This window comes from Crocodylus siamensis, chromosome 8 (assembly GCF_052110815.1).
Source record: "Crocodylus siamensis isolate JL-2025a chromosome 8, ASM5211081v1, whole genome shotgun sequence".
In the NCBI taxonomy this organism is placed as follows: Eukaryota; Metazoa; Chordata; order Crocodylia; family Crocodylidae; genus Crocodylus; species Crocodylus siamensis.
In genome coordinates this window covers 59,788,136-59,809,196 of record NC_143402.1, presented here as the reverse complement: position 1 = coordinate 59,809,196, position 21,061 = coordinate 59,788,136, and the positions used below count along the sequence as shown (strand labels likewise).

The 21,061-nt window shown below is 41.4% G+C and overlaps 1 protein-coding gene across 5 annotated transcripts in view; it reads left to right on the top strand.

The window, feature by feature from the left end:
- The window catches only part of STX8 (syntaxin 8), a 174,144-nt gene that overhangs the window by 17,982 nt on the left and 135,101 nt on the right, over positions 1–21,061 (top strand). For all 5 annotated transcript variants that reach the window (XR_016443952.1, XR_016443951.1, XR_016443950.1 and 2 more), the window contains exons 5-6: positions 8,255–8,379; positions 10,688–10,780. Coding sequence is in view for 1 of the 5 variants with exons in the window: in XM_090060943.1 (XP_089917069.1) it covers positions 8,255–8,379; positions 10,688–10,780 (218 nt within the window). In the remaining 4 variants the exon portion in view is untranslated. The remainder of the gene's footprint in view (positions 1–8,254; positions 8,380–10,687; positions 10,781–21,061) is intronic.

The following is a 21,061-nucleotide window of genomic DNA, read 5'->3' as shown; positions in this document are numbered from 1 at the left end:
ACAGCAAACTGCACCTAGGTAGTTGATGTCTTGCATATACCTAAGAGAGCAATAATGAAATTGAATGAATTGTGTATTTGATTTTACATGCATTACTTTGGTGTCTGTTGCTATAGTATGTGAATGCTGGGCAAAATGTAGGAAAGGTTGTTTAACTACTGTGGGATACCAGATGTTGCCACTGATAACTGCCCTAGCAACCTTTTCAAAAGCTCCAGCTTCCCTTTTAAAAATACCTCCGCTCCTTAGAGTCACTGAAAATTAATGAAATTCAGGCTTAAGCTTTTAAATACCTGAGGATTTTTTTGTTTAAGTAAAATGGAGATTCCTAAATCATATAGGTGCCTCTGAAGACACTACCTGCTTCTTGCCAGAAACATCCTTTCTTACAGCAACAACATTTGGATATTAATTTTACCTGATCAGAGACTTGTCTTACGGCCTGTCAGTTACCAAAAATATTTTCTGATGATACTGCAAAAGGAAGTGAATTTATCAGCCTGGGACCTATAGTTGAGAACATTTGATGCAGTCTCTCATAAACAGGGTTGAAGGGAAGAATACTGTACTCCAGATTATTGCATCTATGCAGGACCTTGAGACAGACCAGTTGACTGTAACTTTAAATTTTCACATCTTCCATTTGTTCACAGGACTACATACACCATCTCTCTCCTGTAGCACCTTTCACCTTGAAAGATGCTAAAATACTTGATCTGCACAATATACTGGAGTTACGGCACCCATACTAAAAACAGCTCTCTAGCAGTCCACAAAGATTCCGTACAAATATACCAAAATGAAGATCCCTGGCTTCCATTGAAATTACAGGGGGTCTAGTAATGCGGAGTAGATACCCAGGCTACTTCCTGGTTCAGGAGGAGGAAGATGTCGAAGCAAAATGCATTTGGGTGAAGCTGAAAGGTGAAAGATGCACCGATAAAATGGTGTGGATTTATAGGTCACCAAATCAGGAGGAGGAAGTAGATGAGGCACTCTTCAAGGAAGTTTTTGAATGACTCTTGACGAAGTTTGTGGATGACAGAAAACTGGTAAGGGTTGTGAACATGTTGGAGGATAGAAGCACAAATCAGAAAGATCTCAACAGATTGGAAAGCTGGGCTAGAGCTAGAACTAACAGGATGAAGTTCAGTGCTGACAAACACAAAATATTACACCTTGAGGAGAGTAATCAAAAAAATACAAATTCAAAATGGGTATCACCTGGCTGAATGACAGCACTGTGGAAAGGGATTTGGGAGTTTAGGTAGATCACAGACTTGATACGAGTCTGTAGTGTGGTGCAGCCATGCATAATGTGAATGCAGTTTTGGGATGCATCAATAAGTAAGATAGTGACTCTCTACTTAGCACTGGTTAGGCCTCACTTGAAGTATTATGTGCAGTTCTAGGCTTTGCATTTTAAAAGAATGTGGCGAAGTTAGAAAGCATCCAGAGGTTGGCAATAAAGATGATCAAGGGTTTGGAAAACAAGTCCTGAACCCGCTAACTTCCAACCTCTGCACCCTCTCTAACTTCTCCACATCCTTTTAAACATGATAGCACTCTTTCGATACTTGAATGGCTGCCATAAAGAAGAGGGAAAGCACCTTTTCTCTCTTGCTGCAGAGGATGTGGACCAATGGCTTGGCGTTCCGGCAAAGTAGGTTTGTATTGGATATCCAGGAAAACTTCTACACTGTTAGAACAGTGAGACAGTGAAGTAGACTGCCTAGGGAAGTTGTGGACTCCATTACTGGAGGTATTCAGGAAGAGGTTGGACAGCCAGTGGTTGGGGATGATCTAGATGTAGCCATGCTTATGCTCTACTATGGGTGTTTCCCACGCTTCTAGGCTGTGCTGGTTGGTTCCCCCTTCTACTCCTCCCCTTCCTGCTACATGTGTCAGGGTGTTTTTAAGCCTCTCTTGGGAGGCATTGAGTGTTGGCTTCAACCAAGGCTGGGGACTTTGGTGTGTGCCAGTGCTTCTGCTGGGACCAAAGCCAGATGTTCCTGGCAAAGGGGTCTTGTCTCTCCTCAGGGTGAGACCAATCTCCATACTGGGATGAGAAAGGAACCTTTACCCCATGGTCAGATCGGTATGGACTGGAGGTGCGGGGGGGTTGCCTTCCTCTGGCCCTCTGCCCAGAATCTCTTGAGCATATATTGACAAACTTTTATAGAAGCAGGACATTGGCTTCTGTGTTTCCTCTGCTTTATCTGTGGCAGATCAATGTCTATGTTGTCAGGGTTGACGATAGTCTTATGTAGAGTTTTAGATTATGGTTTATATGAGATGGTTTGGACATGGAACATCCTGCCTCAAGAAGGGGGTTGGATTAGATGACCTTGGAGGTCCCTTCCAGCCCTACTTCTCTTACAATTTTAATGCCTGGCATTTGTTGACAGTACAGAATGTGTATCTCGTATTTTCACAAAGTGTACTGTGGTTTTTAAATGACCCCAGTAGGTCAGAACCATGATTACTATATATGGAAAAGTTTTATATTTGTATTTTTAAGGAAGAGTAAATAGAAAGAACTGATCTTAGAACAGTGGGTATAATTAGTAAGAAAACTTGCTTTTTTGCTCCAAACTTCTCATTAGACCTTCAAGCTCAGTTCTGTTAGTAGCACTCATCAACCTCTCTAGGAGGGCAGTTACCATGGGAACTCTACAATTTTGCCTCTCATCACTTTAGGTCGTTTAGATCTCTGAACAGTCAGGTTTGGGACAGACTTTTGTGGTTGGGACTGCTGCTGCATTGAGACCAGAAACTCTTTTAATTTATTCATAGATTGTTAGGGGCTGGAAGGGACCTTGTAGATCATTGGGTCCCAGTCCCCCTGGAAAAGACAACTGGGGTCAAGTGACCCCAGCAAGGTGACTGTCCAGTCTCCTTTTAAAGATTTCCAGGGTAGATGACTGTACCACCACTGGAGGGAGTTTATTCCACAGTCTGGACACCTTGACTGTGAAGGAGTTTTCCCTGGGATGGAGGTGAGGCTGATTGGCCTATAGTTGCTGGGGTCCTCCCTCTTCCCCATCTTGAAGATAGGCACAATGTTGGCACTCTTCCAATCCTCAGGGATCTCCCCTGTGTGCCACGATTTCTGAAGGAGTTTTGCCAGGGGTTCTGCAGTGACCTCAGCCAGCTCCATCAGCACTCTTGTGTGTCCTGCTGACTTATAAATGTCTAGCTTTTCTAGTTGGTTTTGCACCAGCTTAGCGTCCACAGTGGGAAGGCTATCATTCCCACCATGCCCCCTGTGATCCTTATCTCACTTGTCTTTCCCCTTGGTCCGGTGAAATATCAAAGCAAAGTATGCATTCAGGAGTTCAGTTTTTTCCTGAGTGTCGGTTACCAGCTGTCCCAAGGTGTTAAGTAGGGGTCCCACACTTCCACTTGTTTTCTTTCTGCTCCCTGTGTACCTAAAGAAGGACTTCTTATTGTCCTTGACTCCCTTGGCTAACTTAAACTCAGTCACTGCATTAGCTTTCCTAATCATCTCCCTACAAGAACAGACCACTTTTGCGTAGTCCTCCTTGAGGACTGCCCCTAGCTTCCACTGTGTGTACACCTCTTTTTTTCTTTTTCAAGAAGACTGTGATGTCCCTATTGAGCCAGGAGGGCTTGCCAGCCCTTCTTCTACCTTTCCTCTTCATGGGAATAGTTTTTCTTTTATGCTTCAAGGATTGTGTCCTTGAGAAATGACCACTCATTGTGTACCCCATTTACCTTCTGTCCCTGGTCCTATGACCAAGGATTTTTAAGACCATGTTTCCAGAAATGAAAGGTGAATGTTTCATCTTACTGTGCTGCTCTGATTGGGAAGTAGTCTTCAAATGAGACAGAAAGAGAAGTTTCTTGTCTCAAGTGCATGAAAGATCAGGTGCTGATCACAGCATCATAATCTGTTTTTCTGGACAGCAGTAATGGATTATGGAGAAACAGAGAAGCTGCCTTTACTTCAATGGCCTCTGATATGATTACCCACATTGTAGTTTCCTCTCAAGATCATTTTCCTTTTATTGGAAGAAAGGGAGCAAGAGATCTCCTAATATAGCGATTGATAGTGGAAATCAGAGCTTCCTGTTTTAACATTGACTGTATTACCAACTCACCCTTTCCAGGATTCTCTATGACAATTTAGTTGAGATCTTGCATGGAAGGCAACATGGAAAGGCCAAATATGACACAAAGGGAATGTTGATTTTACTCTTGAAGTTGATTTGGATTAAGAATAATCTGATTGTGATACTCTGGGCTGTTGAACACAGAGTATGTTAGTACTTAGGGAACACAGGAGACACTAGTATAAGCCATGGTGTAAATTTATAACTCTTGTGTAGATGCACGTTGTGTTTCAGGAGAGTCATTTTTGTTTAATTTGTGTTACTGTGAAAGGGGTTTGCTTGTTTGAGTAGTTATACTACTGTAACTATTTCTGATTACTAATTATACCAGCATATTTTATAAAGCTTTCAGCTGTAGAAGGGCCCTCACTAACCAACACTTTGTACTTTCTTTCAGTGAGACCTGAATGGCTTCCCTGAATGGCTTCTTCATTTTCTAGTCATCTGCAATAGAATCTGCTCCAGACATATGTGCATATTTCAGAACAGTGGTGGGAGCTGTAGAGTGGGGAAGCAGAGCATTAGGCACAAAAATTAACCCAGTGTATTTCCCTGTCAGTGCAGGGAAATATTTCCTCAACCAGAAGTGGGGTGACGGGGTTATGGCCCAGTTCTGTGGAGGAAGGAGGTCACAGCTCAACTGGGCCTGTCACAGTGAACTGGGGCTTGGGAGTTTGGCAGGGGGTGGGGAAAGGAGCGACCATATTAATGGACACTATTCCCCCACCGTTAAGTGCTCTGACCTGTGGGGAGCTGGCAAGCCAAACATGATGGTGCTGCAGGTTGAGCACCTCTGGCGTAGCCCTTTTTGTGTCAAGATGAGCAATGCTGATGGGCAGATCTGCTTCCTTTGGAGGAGTGCTGAGGACTTTGATTTAAGGCTTAAAGGGAAAACTTTGTGGAGCCATTGAAATACTACCCAGACTTACAGTACTCTGCCTTGGGAGAATCCTGTGTCTTTGTGAAATCAGCAAATGCTGTTCTAAAAACCAAGAGCTGCCTAAAATATGAATTAATCACTTAAACAGGCATTCAGGGTATATAAACAAGAGAATATATTCAATTATTCTTGTCCTGATCCTTCTAAGTATCGATCTGTGAATCCAAGCTGTGGTGCCTAGACCCTGGACACTTTAGGGAGAACTACTATATAGTGGTATCTATAAGGAAATGTTCAATTATTCAGCAGTTGTCATATGACCAGGGTTTTGTTTAAAATTCAGTCTTGCTGATCATTCTTCCAAAGCTGCCAGTCTTAATGTGTGGCCTTGGTCTAGAGTAAGAACTGGTTGACTAATCTAAGTTACTTGGGAAGTTTTATAAGAATTATCAGTGAAACAATGCTTTTGAAAGTTAAGTCCTCACTTGTTAAGCAGTGACATTAGCCCCCTGATTTTAACCTTCCTCCCCCCGCATCTTTTATATTTGGGTGCACTGCTAAGCCTTATAATTAGTTAAATCTGCTCCTATAATCAAAAGCTATCTACACACTCCACTGCTCTGTGACAATTTCAAAGATTTAAGTGATTAACGTGGCGGAGGCAGTGGGTGGCTAATTGGATAAGCTTTAATCTTCACACCACCAAAGCGAAACATGGTAAGATCAGAGGAAGTAGGAAGTTATGCTTTGTTGTGTGGGAAGGTAGTTACCAAACATGTCAAAAAGATTATTGTAAAAGGCAGATCCATTGTCATGACCAAAACTAGAAGAATAGGGCAGGTTATTAAAAGAAGAGACAGTATCACAAATTGTTTCAGACTTGCTTATGCTGGCTTTTCTAAATGGCAAATATATTTTTATTCTTGCTAGCTAACCAGTTTGGCAGCCACAGCAAAGAGTTGTATATTCCTGATTTTATTTTGTTAAATAAGTTTAAAATATGGCACTGTTTTGCTGTTGTGTATATTGTCTGAACTATTGTGCTTAGTGGTTTGAAGAAGTCTTTAGAGATGTACAATTTCAATTTTGGTTATTTGCAAAAGCTGGTAATAGTCTGAAATTTAGGAGGTTTAAACTCCAAAATGCAATGATGAAAACTAGTTAATATAGCAAAGTATTTTCTAGACTCGTGTCCCACTGAAACCAAAATTACCTTCATAACTGTATTAGTCAATAACTTAGGTTTGTTTTGGAACTTAAAGTGAAAAACTAGAGGTCATTGCCTGATCCTGGCAAACCCTTTTTACTTTCAACAAAAAGATAGAGCTTAATAGTGAAACTCATTGTGGTAGTGTCATGTTGGCTTTAATTTGGGCAGTGAATGCAAAATGAAATGCACCATGTCAGATGAATACCAAAGAAATATATGGAGGTGTGCTGGCTTGATTTAGAGCAGAACTGTCCAACTGGTGGCCTGCTCCCTGCAGGCCAGCACTGCACAGTGCAGGGGGAGCCTGCGGCACCGTGCAACAAGGCAGCCTGGAGCCAAGGAAGTGGGTGCAGGGGCACTTACCTGCCCATATGTTCAGTGCAGTGCCGTGCAGTAGCATGGGCGGGGTTGCCTGCATGCAGGACAGCAGGGGAAAGGGGGAGCTACCTACACACGGTGCCATGGGAGCTTGCTGCTGTAGAGAGGTGGCAGGGCCGTGGTCCCTGCAGGTGCAGTCCCTGCAGCATGTGGCCTGTGCTAGTGGAGCCCCTGTGATGTGCAGCCTGGCCACTTAGTTGTTGAACTTTCCTGATTTAGAGCCATGTTAAAATATTTTTCAGTCGTGGTTGTTCTAGCTCTTACCCAGCAGAGGTCTCTGGCTCACTATAAATCCTCACGGAGTGGCTGGACCAGCTTCTTAACTTTGAAATGCGCTTGGCATAAAATGTTAATGAATCTTCCGCAATGTTGTGTGGCAAAAGCCTGTCACAGACGGCATAAAATTAATTTTATGTTTTCTGGTGTTTTGGTCAGTTAGCCCAATTTATGTGTTTTATTCATAGAATCCACAAGATTTGTACACGTATACAAGTTGTATGGTACCTGATTCGCATCCAGATATAAAAGTGAAAAACTCCTTTGATTTAAAAAGCGTTAGATTTTAGCTTTGATTCTACATGCAGTAACAGAATACTCATATAATCCGAGACGGGTAGTAAAAATGTCTTGGGGTTTGATAGTGATGCATAGAGAACTGTTTAAAAAATGTCCTTACTGGGTTGTTTTAGTTTAATCAAAAAACCCACTCCTGAGATCCTTTCATACCTAATGCTCCCAAAAATTTTATTCCAGTTTTGGATGCAAAAAGGTTGTATGTTATACTTTGTATTGTACTCTTCCTGTAATAAGAATAAGTAATAAAACAACATGAATTTGCAAGGATGGGAAATCTGCTGTTGAGAGAAATATTTACGTGAAGTTATTTCACTACTTGGATTTATGTAACTTGGCACAATAAAAACTTATTTTCCATTATAACTAAGGGAAAAGTCTGTAACAGCAACAGCCTACAAGTCATTTTTTTTAAATGGCTGTTTCATTTAAGAACAAGATTTTTCTTATTTCTTATTCCTGTTAAGTTGAACCAAGAAACAAAGGAAAGTAAATATGAAGAAGGAAATCAGAGAGTTAATTTTTTTTTAAATGCAGAAGTGTTACGTGTCAGACTTGACTGTTGCTGCAAAGTAATAGTGCATTTGTGTGATCTAAGTCCATGCTAATGTACTGAACTTTGGTGCTGCAGGAAGGATGCCTTCAATATCTCTGCAGTTTTAACCCCGCATCTTGATTTAAAAAAAAAAAAGATCTCTCTACACGTGCGCGCGTGCCCATATACGCTTCTCAGTGTGTTTTGAAGCTGTTTCTAAGGTATCATTTTATATGTGAATAGCATGGTTAAATGCATATATTATTGTGTGTTTGTTAGACGTATGGCAGTTGTATCCACTACAGATTCATTTACTAGCATTCTCTGTTCTCTTCTGACATGGTAATGTGGCATGGGAGGTATGTTTTGCCATACAAGCTCAGAAATTAAACGTAATTGTACGTTCTCTGGCGGATGATATTTGGGGGGATGGCATGTAGTATGTATTGTAGCCTCATGATTCCCAGTTACTTGAGGGGGAAAGCACAGAAGACACAGTTTTTATTTTGAGGAATTATTTTAAGCTTTAAAAATGTTTTCAGATCTAGCCTAATGACTGGAGGGGTCAAACGAGGTGCAACAAACCCATGGCTCCTGGAAGAATCTGAGGAAACCAGAGGCCTTAGCTTTGATGATATCAGACAGCAGCAGCAGAGAATCATACAAGGTAGAACCTTTTTTATTTTATATTATATTACAATTTATATTTTGTCTCATGTTTTTACATTTTTATGTAATTTGTAACATTTGCTATATTTTTTGTAAATTCACAGCTTGGATTAGATTCACTGTTTGACCTAAGAACCCTTGGCCTTGTAGCTCAGTGTGGTATTTTTGGTCTCTCACTCAAAGAATTAGCTATTCTGTGGTTAAAAAATGTTTGCCCGTTGGCCTTACTATTCACCTACTTCTGCTTTCCTTTGTTTGCAAAGGCATCACATTCTTAAGCTTATTGTGGGAAAAGTATCACTTGACAGTATTCTTTTAAAGCAGTCTGCTCAAATTCTGCTCACTTGTTCGCCCCAGACAAGGAGTATTTTGCACATCGTTTTTTTTCATCCTGGTAAATGGCAACTAGATTTTGTGTCTTGGTGTGCCAAGTTTGCAGACTTCTGTGAAGATGTACATTGGGTCTCTTGAGCTATAATTGTCACACAAAGCAGCATAAAATATTTTTATACATACAGCCAGGACAGTTGAGAGTGTGGAGGACAAAACAAGTAGTATTATGGTGACATCAGCTTGGGCCTCATACAGACATTCGGTTGCCCCTGGAAAAGTTTGCTCACGCCCACCCCCCAGCAACACAGTGTCAGTCCTGCAAACTTTCCGTTTTTCAGGGCCTCAACATTTAGTGTCTGTACATGTGGCTCTAGGTAAGGTTTGGGGGGGGGGGGGGGGTTTCCTACCATAAGAGAAAATCTGGGAGAACTCTCCCAAGTTATTTTAATGTACATATGCATCATCTGTCAGCTGTGCAGTGAGCATCCATTGGATGCAGATTGATTTGTCCTGGAATTGCAAGGCGTATCAGGATATGCCTAGCTTTAAGTAAGTCAGTATTTCTTGACTTCAACAGGGGCCACTACTAATACTGTTTACTTAAGTGGAAATACTGAAATACAGCATGATACATATTATAGACTTGGTTGAATCAGGATCTTATGATGTACATAAGAATTAATTTATGGTTACAAAATCTGTTGTATCCTTGAGGCTGGATTATTAATAGGGCCTTTATGGCGTTAACCTAGCTCCTTTATTTTTTTTGGTAGTAAGTGCCTAACTCCCTTTATTTCCTTTTACCCCAGTCTGAATGCATTAGATTGTAAATGAGGTAATACTGCACATAATTAAATGTTTAGGGATGTTGAGGATGATCAAATTAAATAAATCTCTAGATAATCGAGTATCATTTAATCTGTATGTGAACTGATGTTTGGATCTGTAGGTCAAGAGAACGGCATTAGCTTTATTTTGACTGTTCAGGAGTCAATTTCAAACACTGCTAACATATGGTGCATATCAAATTTATCCCTGTGTGTATATATTCATGTATGTAGGTTTGAAGGCTGTAGAAATTATTTGGCAGGTAAGGTGGGGGACATTCAGCCCTGAACAAAGCAAACAGACTCTGGTTGTACAGATCAACCTTTGACCTTTAATTCTTAGGCTGTAGCTAAGTAGTATCTGGCTCTTCTAGCAGCCTGGCATTATGCAGTGTTTTTGCTGTTCAGCAAGTGGCAAGCCACAGCAGTTCTTGTATTCAGAACCCCTCAGTTCTGCTTGTGGGAGTCTTGAGCAGGAAGAGCAGCACGTTACAGTTGAAGTGCATTTGCAAGGCTGAAAGTTATTCACAAACTGGAATAACAGTGTGTGTTGCAGGTTCGGACTTGGGAGTGCTAACAGAGCCATGCGAGGGAACTTTAAAATTGTGGCTGCTTTCTCTATATGTGGCTCTGCCAATGTTCTCAGATTCTCTCCTCCATGCACGCTATAGCCTCTCGCAGCTTAAACTATTTGAATTCCTTAGTGCTTGCATCACCTGTTTGTCTTTTAGTCATGTTAAAAGCTCTTTGGAAAATTTAAAAAGGCTAATCAGAGGCCTTATGTGTGCGCCAGAAAATCCAGTGCATTTATGATTGAGTAATAGCTATATGTTCAGTTCCTGGAGTTTTGGGATCTTTGGCTGAATGTCCCAACTGGAGCAGACAAATTAATTACCTATTATGCACATTATTTTTTATTATAATCTAAAAGTGCTATTGCTGTAAGAATTAAATTTCATGCCGTTCATGTTTCTCTCTCTCTCTCTCTCTTAATGTATTTTAACTCTTGCAACACAAGCCAGATCTTTCTTTTCACTTGTCTTCTGGCATGTTTAAAACTCTGTGTATTAGTTTGCATCCTTTTGGGATGCCATTTGGCATGTCAACAATGAATGCTCATTTATTTTGTTTCTCTTTTCTATGCAGAGCAAGATGCTGGGCTTGATACTCTCTCCTCAGTTTTGTCCCGGCAAAAACAAATGGGGCAGCAAATTGGTAATGAACTGGAAGAACAGAATGGTAAGAATAGTAAAAGGTGGTAACAGAAACCTATGGATTTTGTAGCTTATCGGGTTTACCGTAGACCTCAGTGAAAATACACAGTATGTTGCTTCTGTTCAGAAAATATCAAGACAGTTCTTGTGAGGGGTTATATCACTTATTGAATTAGCTGATTTACTTTACCATTTCTAAACAAGGCACAGTCTGAACCTGAATGTATTTTCCTCACATGGTCCCTCAAAGGGAAATTAGGTTTTGTGTAAAGTGGTTGTCTCAGCATGAGTGGTTAAAAAGCAGCATCTCCCTGGGTTTTAGAACTATATTTTAGTAATGCAACTTCTAGTCTGTAGTCTTTTATTTGGTCTTAGATACCATTTGTGTTCTCCTACTCTTGCTGTCATGAAGAACTAGTGTCTTTAAATATTTAATGGCAGTGTCTGTGAACAGTGATTAAAGGATAGGCATTATATTGCCTTCACTACAAGTTATATAGCTCTTCAGTATTTCATGAAATTGGATGTAGGATGAAATTAAGTGGAGCACAGGGACCTGAAAATCCATCTTCAGGCGGAATATGTATCTAAATGGTGAATTTGAGAAGCGCTGATATTAAATATGCTGTATTAGTCACTTAATTGATCAAATGACATAAACTAAGCCCCTGAGAGGAGATCCTCTAGTTTTTCTGACCTTCCTCATTTCTCACAATATAGTAACAGCTGAATTAGAACTTTGAAATCTGGCCAATTTTCTCTCTTGCATAAAGATTTGATCCATATGGTGTGTCCTTGGATAGTATTATACTTAACCACTGAGAAGGCAAAGACCCCTTCCCTTGCCGATAAATGATGTGCTTCAGTCTACCTCTTCCCTGAACCAAATTTCTCTTCCTTTATTTTGTTAGATGTGTATTGAAGGGGTATTTCCTATTAATGTTTGGACAACATAAATTAGCATGAAATAACTCCATTCCAACTCTCTGAGTAGGTTGAAATCATAGCTTTCCCATGTTTGTCTTGTATTCGTTCCGACTGACTCAGGGATGTCCATCAGATGCTTTGAATGTGTTTTTATTTACTGATTTGCCATGTTTGGAAATTGCCGTATGCAGCTGGGAAACATTAGAGGAAGATGCTCATTTGAACTGAGTCACTTCTGCCTCATCTAGATTAAGGACTTTTTAATTTAAATCTCTTAATATTTAAAAAAAACTCAAGCGTTTTGAAAATCTCCATTTTACTGCTTTTTTCCCCCTCAGATAACAGAAAGGAGAAATTAGTTTATCAGTTTTGTTTGGTACATCAGTCTGTCATAATCAGGAGCATGTTCTATATTCTGCGTCCGTTTGCTCTACAAGTGGAAGCGTCTCCAGTTTCATCTCGGTCTGTGCTTCTCTCTGTGCTGCTTTGGGGCTCTGTTTTGTAGATATCAAGAATTTCACTACAAACAAAAGCTCTTTATAAACAGTGAAGCTTGAATTTGCCTCTTTGAAATAATCAACTTACTAAGACTGTTTTAAAGACTGGAAAACTGAGGCATGGTTTGGTTTCCCTTGGCTAGGTTTCCAGTTAGTAACATGACCATCAAATAGACCTCCAGGGCCCTGACTCCCTGTTCTTGTTCTAGCTAGTAGAGAGTATTTTTCTAAAGCTGACAACATTTCTCAGGCATTTGAAGTGATAAAGGTTGATGATTAGTTTGTTATATCTGCTCTCCCAGACCATCTCAGACCAGATTCTTTGTCTGAAAGTCAAATGGTGAAACTGCCTCTGTTCATTACTATCCCCAACTCGTAACGATAATGTTTCATATTTATGTTGAATACCTCATGCCTAGATTTCAAAGCAGTTTGTAAAAGTGGGGAAATAACTTGATTTGACAGATGGGGACACTAAGGCAAGGTGCAAATTATTAATTTCTCTCTGCAACATAGTAAAATGGGTTTTTAAGCTTCATTTTCTGTCTTAGGCTCTCTCTCTCGTAGAATGGGGCACAGTGACTGTTGTCCACTTCATGCCATTGGCACACTGGAAAAGCTGAAATCCCTTTCAGTATTTTCCAGTAGCATTTTATGCATTTGATGTTGTTCCTGGTGTGTAACTTTCAACAGTCTTTTCTGAGGCACTTTGCCAATATTTGGTCACTATTATGCTGCCAGCATTAATGAACATAATTTCTCTGTAATTTCCACTGTATTTGGAATCCCTTTCCTTAAGGCAGAGTGGTGATGGCATCATGCAGACTGTGAGAATGTAGGGGAAGTCCACCTTCCTTGAACGCTTCATCAATATTTTTATGGGAGTCAAAATTTCCATCAAACTGTGATTCTGTGGGAAGCTTGTTTTCCGTTCCACTAACTTACCTTAGTTGTTCCTACTTCTTATAACTAAACAGTCTGTTTCTCATTTATAAATTATTTGGAGATTAATATTTTGTGCTGACAAAGCTGAAATATTGCTGTAATATCAGAAACCTTCTAATTTAATCTCACCTCTGAAAATTACGCTGGCCCACCTCTTTCAGTTTTGTTGCTTAACTGTTTTTTAGGCAACCTATTTTTGAGGGAGAGCCACTTCGTTGTCTGCTCTTTTCCTGCATCAGTTCAGATTTTGCTGAGCTAAAGTTTGTGTTCTTTACAGCTTTCTTAGTATTGTTCTACAGGTAATTTTCCTTTAGTGCCAGTAGCTTACCTGTGGAAGAAGAAGGGATGCAGCCCTAGTGAGAAGTAAAGATATTCCAAGCAACTGTTTAATCATGATCAAGGAGCACCTCCATATATTTTTGTGCTTAATCTTAACCAAAATAACTAAATACCATTTTTTTAGAAAGATGACTTACTGACTTTTTTTTCTTACTTATTCCAGTGGACTCAAAGCACTCCTTCAAAACTTTTGAAAATTTAATGGCATCCCATTAAACAACTAATGTATCTATATTATGAATATTAAACTATAAGCACTGTAATAATGTTATTAGTTATTAACTGATGATTGATTTTTATCATAATTGTATTTACTTCACTCTACTGCCACTGCAGCCAGGTGGAAATGCATTGTGCACCTCCTGCACAGCCAGATCAGGAAGTGGCTCTGGCAGGAGCACTTGTTTTTGTCAAAGCCATTCCCAGTCCAGCTCTGCACAGTATGTCCCAGAAACAGAGGCATGTGGGGACAGGTGGAACTGCCCCATGTGTCTCTTCTCAGGAGGCACATTGGGAGTTGAACTGAAGAGTGACTGCATCAGAAAGTGCTTCTGCTGTACCTTTCTGGTTTGGCTTCATCATGACTCTTGAAAACGGAGGTGCGCAGTTCTACCCTGTCATTGTGGATGGAAGTCTGAAGAGGAGTGCTGCAGCTATCAGGTGGAAGTGCCCTGCAAGCCTCTGTTTTCAGGAGGCATGTTGAAGCCGAACCAGGAGGGGCTGTAACGGAAGTGGTGGTGCCTGCCTGCATAATGAATGGCGGGCAGGTGCACCTGTCTGCTGCAGCCACTTCTCAGTTCAGCTGAAGGTTCTCGTGGCACCCTGGTTTACAACCACTAACTTGGTTAGTATCACCCACCCCGGAGTAAGAAGTTGCAGACAGTGGTGTATCCAGGATTTGTATCGTCACATATTGAAAATGGGGTCAACTGCATGGAGTGATGGTAGTAGCTATGTTCTCATGATGTCTCTATATAAGCATGGCACAGAGGTGAGGAAGCAGCAGGGTGGGCTGAGGCTGGCAGGTACCTTGCTCTCCAGATAGTTTCCCTGGGAAACAGGAAGCCTGATATAGGTGGGAGGATCCAGTCGGGGCTGGGAGCCCCAGGCTAATCAGGGGCCAACAGCAGGAGACCTTTCCCTGGCATGGTCCCTCGCTTTGCTGTTCTGCCTTCCTCCGTGAGCTGTGGTGCAGGGCCAAGCTGGTGCTTCATCCCTGAGGTCAGAGGTTCAAGACAGGGTCTTGAAACTTAGCAGCACTGGCTTCCTGCAGCCGTGGATGCCTGGGTCCCCTGCAAAGTCCAGACATCCCTGCAGAAATAGTAGCTAGGGCCTCAGATCTCTGAAGCAGTTAAGTATCCCACCCTTCCCTTTCTGTCCACGCTCAACAGCACAACCCAATTAAGTCTGTGAGTCTGGTCCGAGAGTCTCTAAACTGTCTTGTTTAAAAAAACATACAGACATATTTTAAAAATGTATATTTTGTGTGTGTGTACAAATATACACATATGTATAGATGCACATCTATATATTAATATCTACATATAGGGGTTTTTTAATGAGAGAGAAGTTTAAAGGCTGTTGGACCAGACTCACTGATTTAATTGAGCATTCCTAAATTTTAATGGGTCTCTTGGGTCATTCCTTACCTACATTCTCTGGTTAGTGGCAGTCTAGAAATATGTTGCCTGTGTATTTTCCTGGGGTTGATATGCTTCAAATCTGTCGGCCCTTTCAGTGTGTGCTTATCCTTTTGGGGGATGCTGCACGGGATGACAAAACAGAAATAAGGTAGTGTTGCTGCTGTTCCATGAACAGTCCAAGTAGTGTGTTAGCAGCGGGAGCTGTGTGGCATGAGCAGTGAAGGTTTCCTGATCGTTAGTTCCATTTTTGGGCCTTGGAAAACTTTCTGCAGACCCTCTTTTTGTTTGTGATAGGGGAAAAATAAAGCAGGGAAATACCGTAAATGGCTCCTGGCCCTTTTGATGAAGCAGTCAAATCTAGTGCGATAATTCTGAGGTAATGCTTTCAGGAACTCTGAATACTGTTTATTTTACCCTCATAGAGATGTTGTTTTTCACTGTGGGATATTCACATGGGAGTAGAGGACTGCTAATGATGGAAGGCAAATATTTAGTGTTTGCAAAATATATAATGTTTGGCATTTTTACCAAATTCCTCGTCTTCTGGTGTACGTTATCCAGGATGGATTATTTCACTCCCACCCTTGACAAATGTCAAACATTGAGTTTTCAAATACATTTTTAAAAAGTGGGCTGAACAGTTGTTTGTCTTTGCTCATGTTCTTTTATTAGGAGGCTCTCCTAAAATGTCCTAGAAGTGTGTTTGTGTTTGTTCTTCTCTGAAGTAACTGATCTGTCTTTCTGACCTTAATTTAACACTTGGAGAACATCTCTAAGTGTTTTGAAAGATAAGAAATTCTCAGTTAAGTGTCAAACTGCTCCAAACCCCCAAAGTTTGGATGGTATGAAATTCAGAGTTAAGGTTTTTCATAAGACTGTGAATTTGCTCCTCCATCATCACCATCTATGTGACACAGGAGGCCAGATTCTTCACTACAATACATACAGTTGCTTCAGTAATGTTAAGCTAGCAGAGAATTACAGTTGCTTTTCTCTACAATAGTAGTTGGTAACCTTTTAGGGCTGTAGGCTGGATTGACACTCTGAGTCAGAGGTGGATGGGCAGGCACTGAGGACCCAGCCGCAGCATGGGTCAGATCAAGCGGCTCTGCAGGCTGTAGGCCCACGGCCCATAGGTTGCTGACACTTGGTCTACAATGCAATTCTATGTTTTTGTCAACCTTTCTTTATTAATAGCAGGACTAATTTTATAGATGGGACCTGGTCCAGTTGCATAAACCAGAATAGAATCCTATTTTGCCACTGCAGAATCCATGCAGCCCACAGAGCCAAAACGTTTGAGACCGTGCGTAAGTTAAACCTTGGAGGAATACCTCAGGGTTTGTTATGGGGTATAGGTTGTTCTTCTTCTCTTACTTCAGATCTAGTTTATTAGTAAACAAAAGCAATTTGCAGATGTATGCAAATGTAGGCTGCAAGCAATTACAAAGCTCGAAGCACCAGAATTGTTAAATATTAGTTGGCGGTCAGAATGGGAGGATTTATTGGCAATTTGGAACGGAGGGGCAGTTGTTTGCATGTTTTGGGGGAGGCAACTTTGCAGGACATTAAGACATTTCCGTGTACTGCCTCTGCTGTACCCGTTCTCCAGGTAAGTAAGAGTTGACTATCAAGGCTAGATGAGCACTTTGAACTTTAATTAAATCCAGTTAGGCAAGCATCTGGAAGCAGTGTGTGTACTGGTTGTTGAATTACTTAGGTCCTGCTGTCATGGATCCCATACAAAAATCAAGTTTCCATAGAAACAAGGACTTGACTTAAGTATTAAGAGTCTGTGGCTGGAGTGGTGTGCCGTGCAGGGTACATCTATGTTACAAAGGTCTCCTAGTCTGTTAAGTAATTACAGGTATTAATACTTCACCAAGGACTAGAGGTCTCAACTGAGATGAGAACTGCGCTGTACTCTGTATGTATAGATACGTAGCCTATAGTAAGGGACAGTCCCTACTCTGTGGCAAAGAGTGAAGGAAAAATACGTTACATGAAGTAGGGAGACTGAGTTGCCCTAAGTCCCACAAGAAATTATAGTAGAACTGGGAATTGAACTGAAATCTCTCAAGTCCTAGGGCAGTATCTTTAACCATCCTTAGTTTCTGGTACAGATATTTGCCCTCTTACACATTCAGTATTTAAAAATGAAATGCCTTCTTTTCAAAGTTATTTTACAAGTCTATTACATAATTAATCATTGGGTGGAATATTGAAATGGTTTCACATTACTATATATTAAGGACGTTATGTTATAATACAAACTAATTAGCATTGTATATAGAGGATATGTGTGGGTTATGAGTAATAAAGCATTGAGGTTAGGTGTATTACCTCATTGTTAGCATTAGTTTTATAAATAAAAATGATTTAGCATTAAGTCTTAAATGTTCAGATGCTAATCGTCCTATTTAAACAGTATTTGCTTGGTGTGTTTACAGTGTGATCCCACAAGACACCCTGTTCCTTCCAAGATTGGTTGAATTTTGTTAGCTCCCATCCTCAGTGTGATGGGGGGTGTTCACCCCATTTTAGAAAATGCTCAGCATCTTTGCAGATCAAGCACTTTAACTGATTGCTTTACAGAAGCACATGGTTTTAATATTGAAATTTAAGATAGCCATCCTTGGAGTAACTGACCTCATACAATACCACTGGTTTTAACTTAGACCCTCTGAGTTTACTGAATAGAGCATAAATTAGTTCCGTTTATTGGGACATCTTTCTATATCTTTGTTGCATGCTGTTTAATTAGAATTATTTCTGCAAGTCTGATGCAGGGCTTTTTTCCCCCTTCTGAATGATCTAAATAACATGCAATCACAAAGGTAAGTTTAGGGAGTACCAGAGTCAAGCTTGGACAGTGTTCTTTTGCACAAGCATTGTGAAAGAGACTTTAATTACATGATCACTTGCTGTGTTTTCCACAAGATTCACATCTTATTTGATGCATGGAACTGACTTGTTTTGAAGGCAAATCAGGATTGTGGTGAAGGAGGTGGTTATCTATAGGACACCTCACCTATTTCTCAAGTTAGAAGGTTTATGATGAATGAGACAGGGTCTATAGGTAGAGGCTGATCTCCTGGTTAAGGCAGTTGACTGTTGCCTTGGAGCAAAAGTCTGTCCCTCTCACAGCTACTGTATTCCAGTGCAATACTGGGTAAGTTGCTTAAAACAAGCTTTTCATAAGTGTTCGCTGACTTTATGCCACCATTTTTCTGTGTGCCTGACTTGATATCGTGAGATTTATTTGAAGAAGTGCCGAGCACTCACAGTGGCAACTTAAGTCAATAGAAATCCAAATCCTGGCTGTCATACTCACCTTGGGCCCTGGAACAGATCCAGATCACAGGGATCCTTGCAGGCTGGAGCCTTCTCAGGGCACAAGGAGCAGGTGGCAGCAGAGGAACATGCAGTGGCAGAACCAGTGCACATGCAGGTGGCAGTGGATACAGCATAGCACGTGGCGGAGGCAGCCTCTTGTAGGAGCTGGTGCCACTGCATGTCCCGTGTCATTGTGACAGCTCCAGCTCTGGCACCAATATGGGGGGGAAACAGTGGAGGTTGAAGCTGCTGCCATGTACTCTGCTGTCATTGCCCTCATTTGTTCAGCTGTCACCACCACATGATTTGTTGCCTCAGCCACCACCGTTGCCACATGCCCCCAACTTCTGGTGTTTGGTGGGCCATGTAGAGCAGCTCCATGGACTGGATCTGGCCCGCAGGCCATATATTTGACACCCCTGCTTTAAAACAGTGGTTCTCAACCTTTTCAGACTCAAGGCACCCTCCATCACTTCTCTGAAATTGAGAGTGCTTCAGTTGAGAATCACTGCTCCAGTTAGAAATGACTCTGCGCCCTGGGCACAGAGGGGCTGCTGAGGAGGGAGATGTGCTGAGAGCAGAAGGGGTGTTGGTTGAGAGGAGGGGAGAGCAGATTGCTTCATCTGCCACGGTGTGGGCTCACCTAGGGGCTGCAGGCTGTCAGTGGGGACCTGGGGTGGAGTCCCCTCATCAGCCTCACTCGCCCTCTCCTTTGTTAACCCTTTCACAGGTGCCAGTGATCTGCATGCAGATTTTTGCTATAAAAGCCTTAACAGAGAAGCTGTTGCTGCACAGCAGAAAGGGAGGAGGAGCCGGACTGCGAGGGGATTCTTGGCTCTGGCTGGAGCTAACAGGCTCAGCCGGGGTAGCAGCAGGTGGGTTCCCCCTCACTGTCTCGTCCCTCACAAGTTCCCCACCAGCCTGGGAGTAGGTGCAAGGAGGGGGGAACCCACCTGCCGCCATAGTCCCTGGCCAAGTGTAGTCCCTGTGCAACCACTCCTTACAGCTATGGATGGAGCTGGGCAAGCCTTTTCAAAACCCTGGGTCTGCCTATGCCAGTGTGTTTCACAAACATTAGCTAACAATAAAGTAATGGTGAGAATTGGGACTCTCTGATTCCATTCCAGGCTCCGTAGGGGATTGGGCCTCTGTAGTCATTTACTCTTCTGCTCTGCTTGTTCTGACTCCTTGTCCCAGTCCGATTCTCCCCAGCAAGTGAGTTTGTATGCACTCCAGACTTCTCACCCGGTGTCACTTCTCTATTGGGCCAAAGTTTCCCCTTTTTGAGCTCCATCTTGAATCCTAGTTTCCCATCCATTCCTAGTCTTCTTGATTAGCTAGTTCTACGTTGTTTATGTCTGGCTCTTTTTCTATTCTCACTCCTTTGACTCCAGCCTTCAGTCATCCATCCCAGTTGCATTTCTAGTCCCAGTCCCTGCCGCAAGTCTGTTCCTTCTCCCTACCCTGGATTCCAGTCCCAATATTAAGGGGTTCCTTGTCCCAATCTCTTCTCCCTCTCATCAGTCTGGCTATTGGCTCATTTACATTTCAAATCAAACAGCTTCCTCTTCTTTTGCCCAGACACTAGAAGGCAGCTTGTGGGGATGTAGGAGAGACAAAGTCCCTATTCTTATTTCTGATGCCCAGCCTCACAGCAGAAGGAGCAATAACAGCAGAGAAAATGTTGGTTTTACCACTGCAACCCTAGACTTGAGCTTACTTTGTAACACTGGGAATATAGTCCATGTGTAGTCTGGTCAGTGTAAGGTGCAGTGCTGGGCTGGAGCATGTTTAGAAAAATGAATTTTTTAGACTGCATCATGGAAGCTTTTACCAAGTATGAAATAAAAACAACTAATTTTTCATAAAGCCTCAGCTTGCCAAATTTGGTCAATTCAGACACAAAACATCAGAAATTGTATTACTGTTACAGACTGTTCCTCTGCCAGTTTTCAAGCCTCTACTTCTAAAAAAAAAAAAAAAAAAAAAAAAAAAAATGGGGTTGCTAAAGCACCTGAAAGAAATGTTGCTTCATCCATGTTAGAACTCTCTGGTGAAAACATTTTTTGCTAGCCTTGCTCTCATATTGCTGAAACATTTTGGCTAAAATCTTAAAAAAAACAAAAACAAAAAACCCCCCCTTCAAAAACAACCCCCCAAAAAACCCCTAAATTCCCTGAGACAGACACCCAGTATAATAGATTTGTCAAACGTTAACCAATCGGGAACATACTTATTAGCAATAGAAAATGACCTTAGAATAGGAAATGTTGATCATTGTTAATAATACAACATGCTACCTGCCCCATCTATAACATTAAATGTATATATACAGTACTGGGAGACCATTTTTTGTCTCTTAACATTTTTACTGCTTTATGCCGTGCTCACAAAAACAGATAAACCATCAAAGCACAGACTGGACGAAGATAAAAGCATTACATTTCTGAAGCTTGACTGGGCTCCTACATACTAATGCACATACACAATGACTCTGGCCACTTGGCAGATTTAACTTTTTTCCTTGTATAGTTCAAAACATAAAATAACTGTTCAACATTTGTCTTCTCAATTATGTGGATTTTTCCATAGTTAGTCTCTACCTCACCCACACCACTG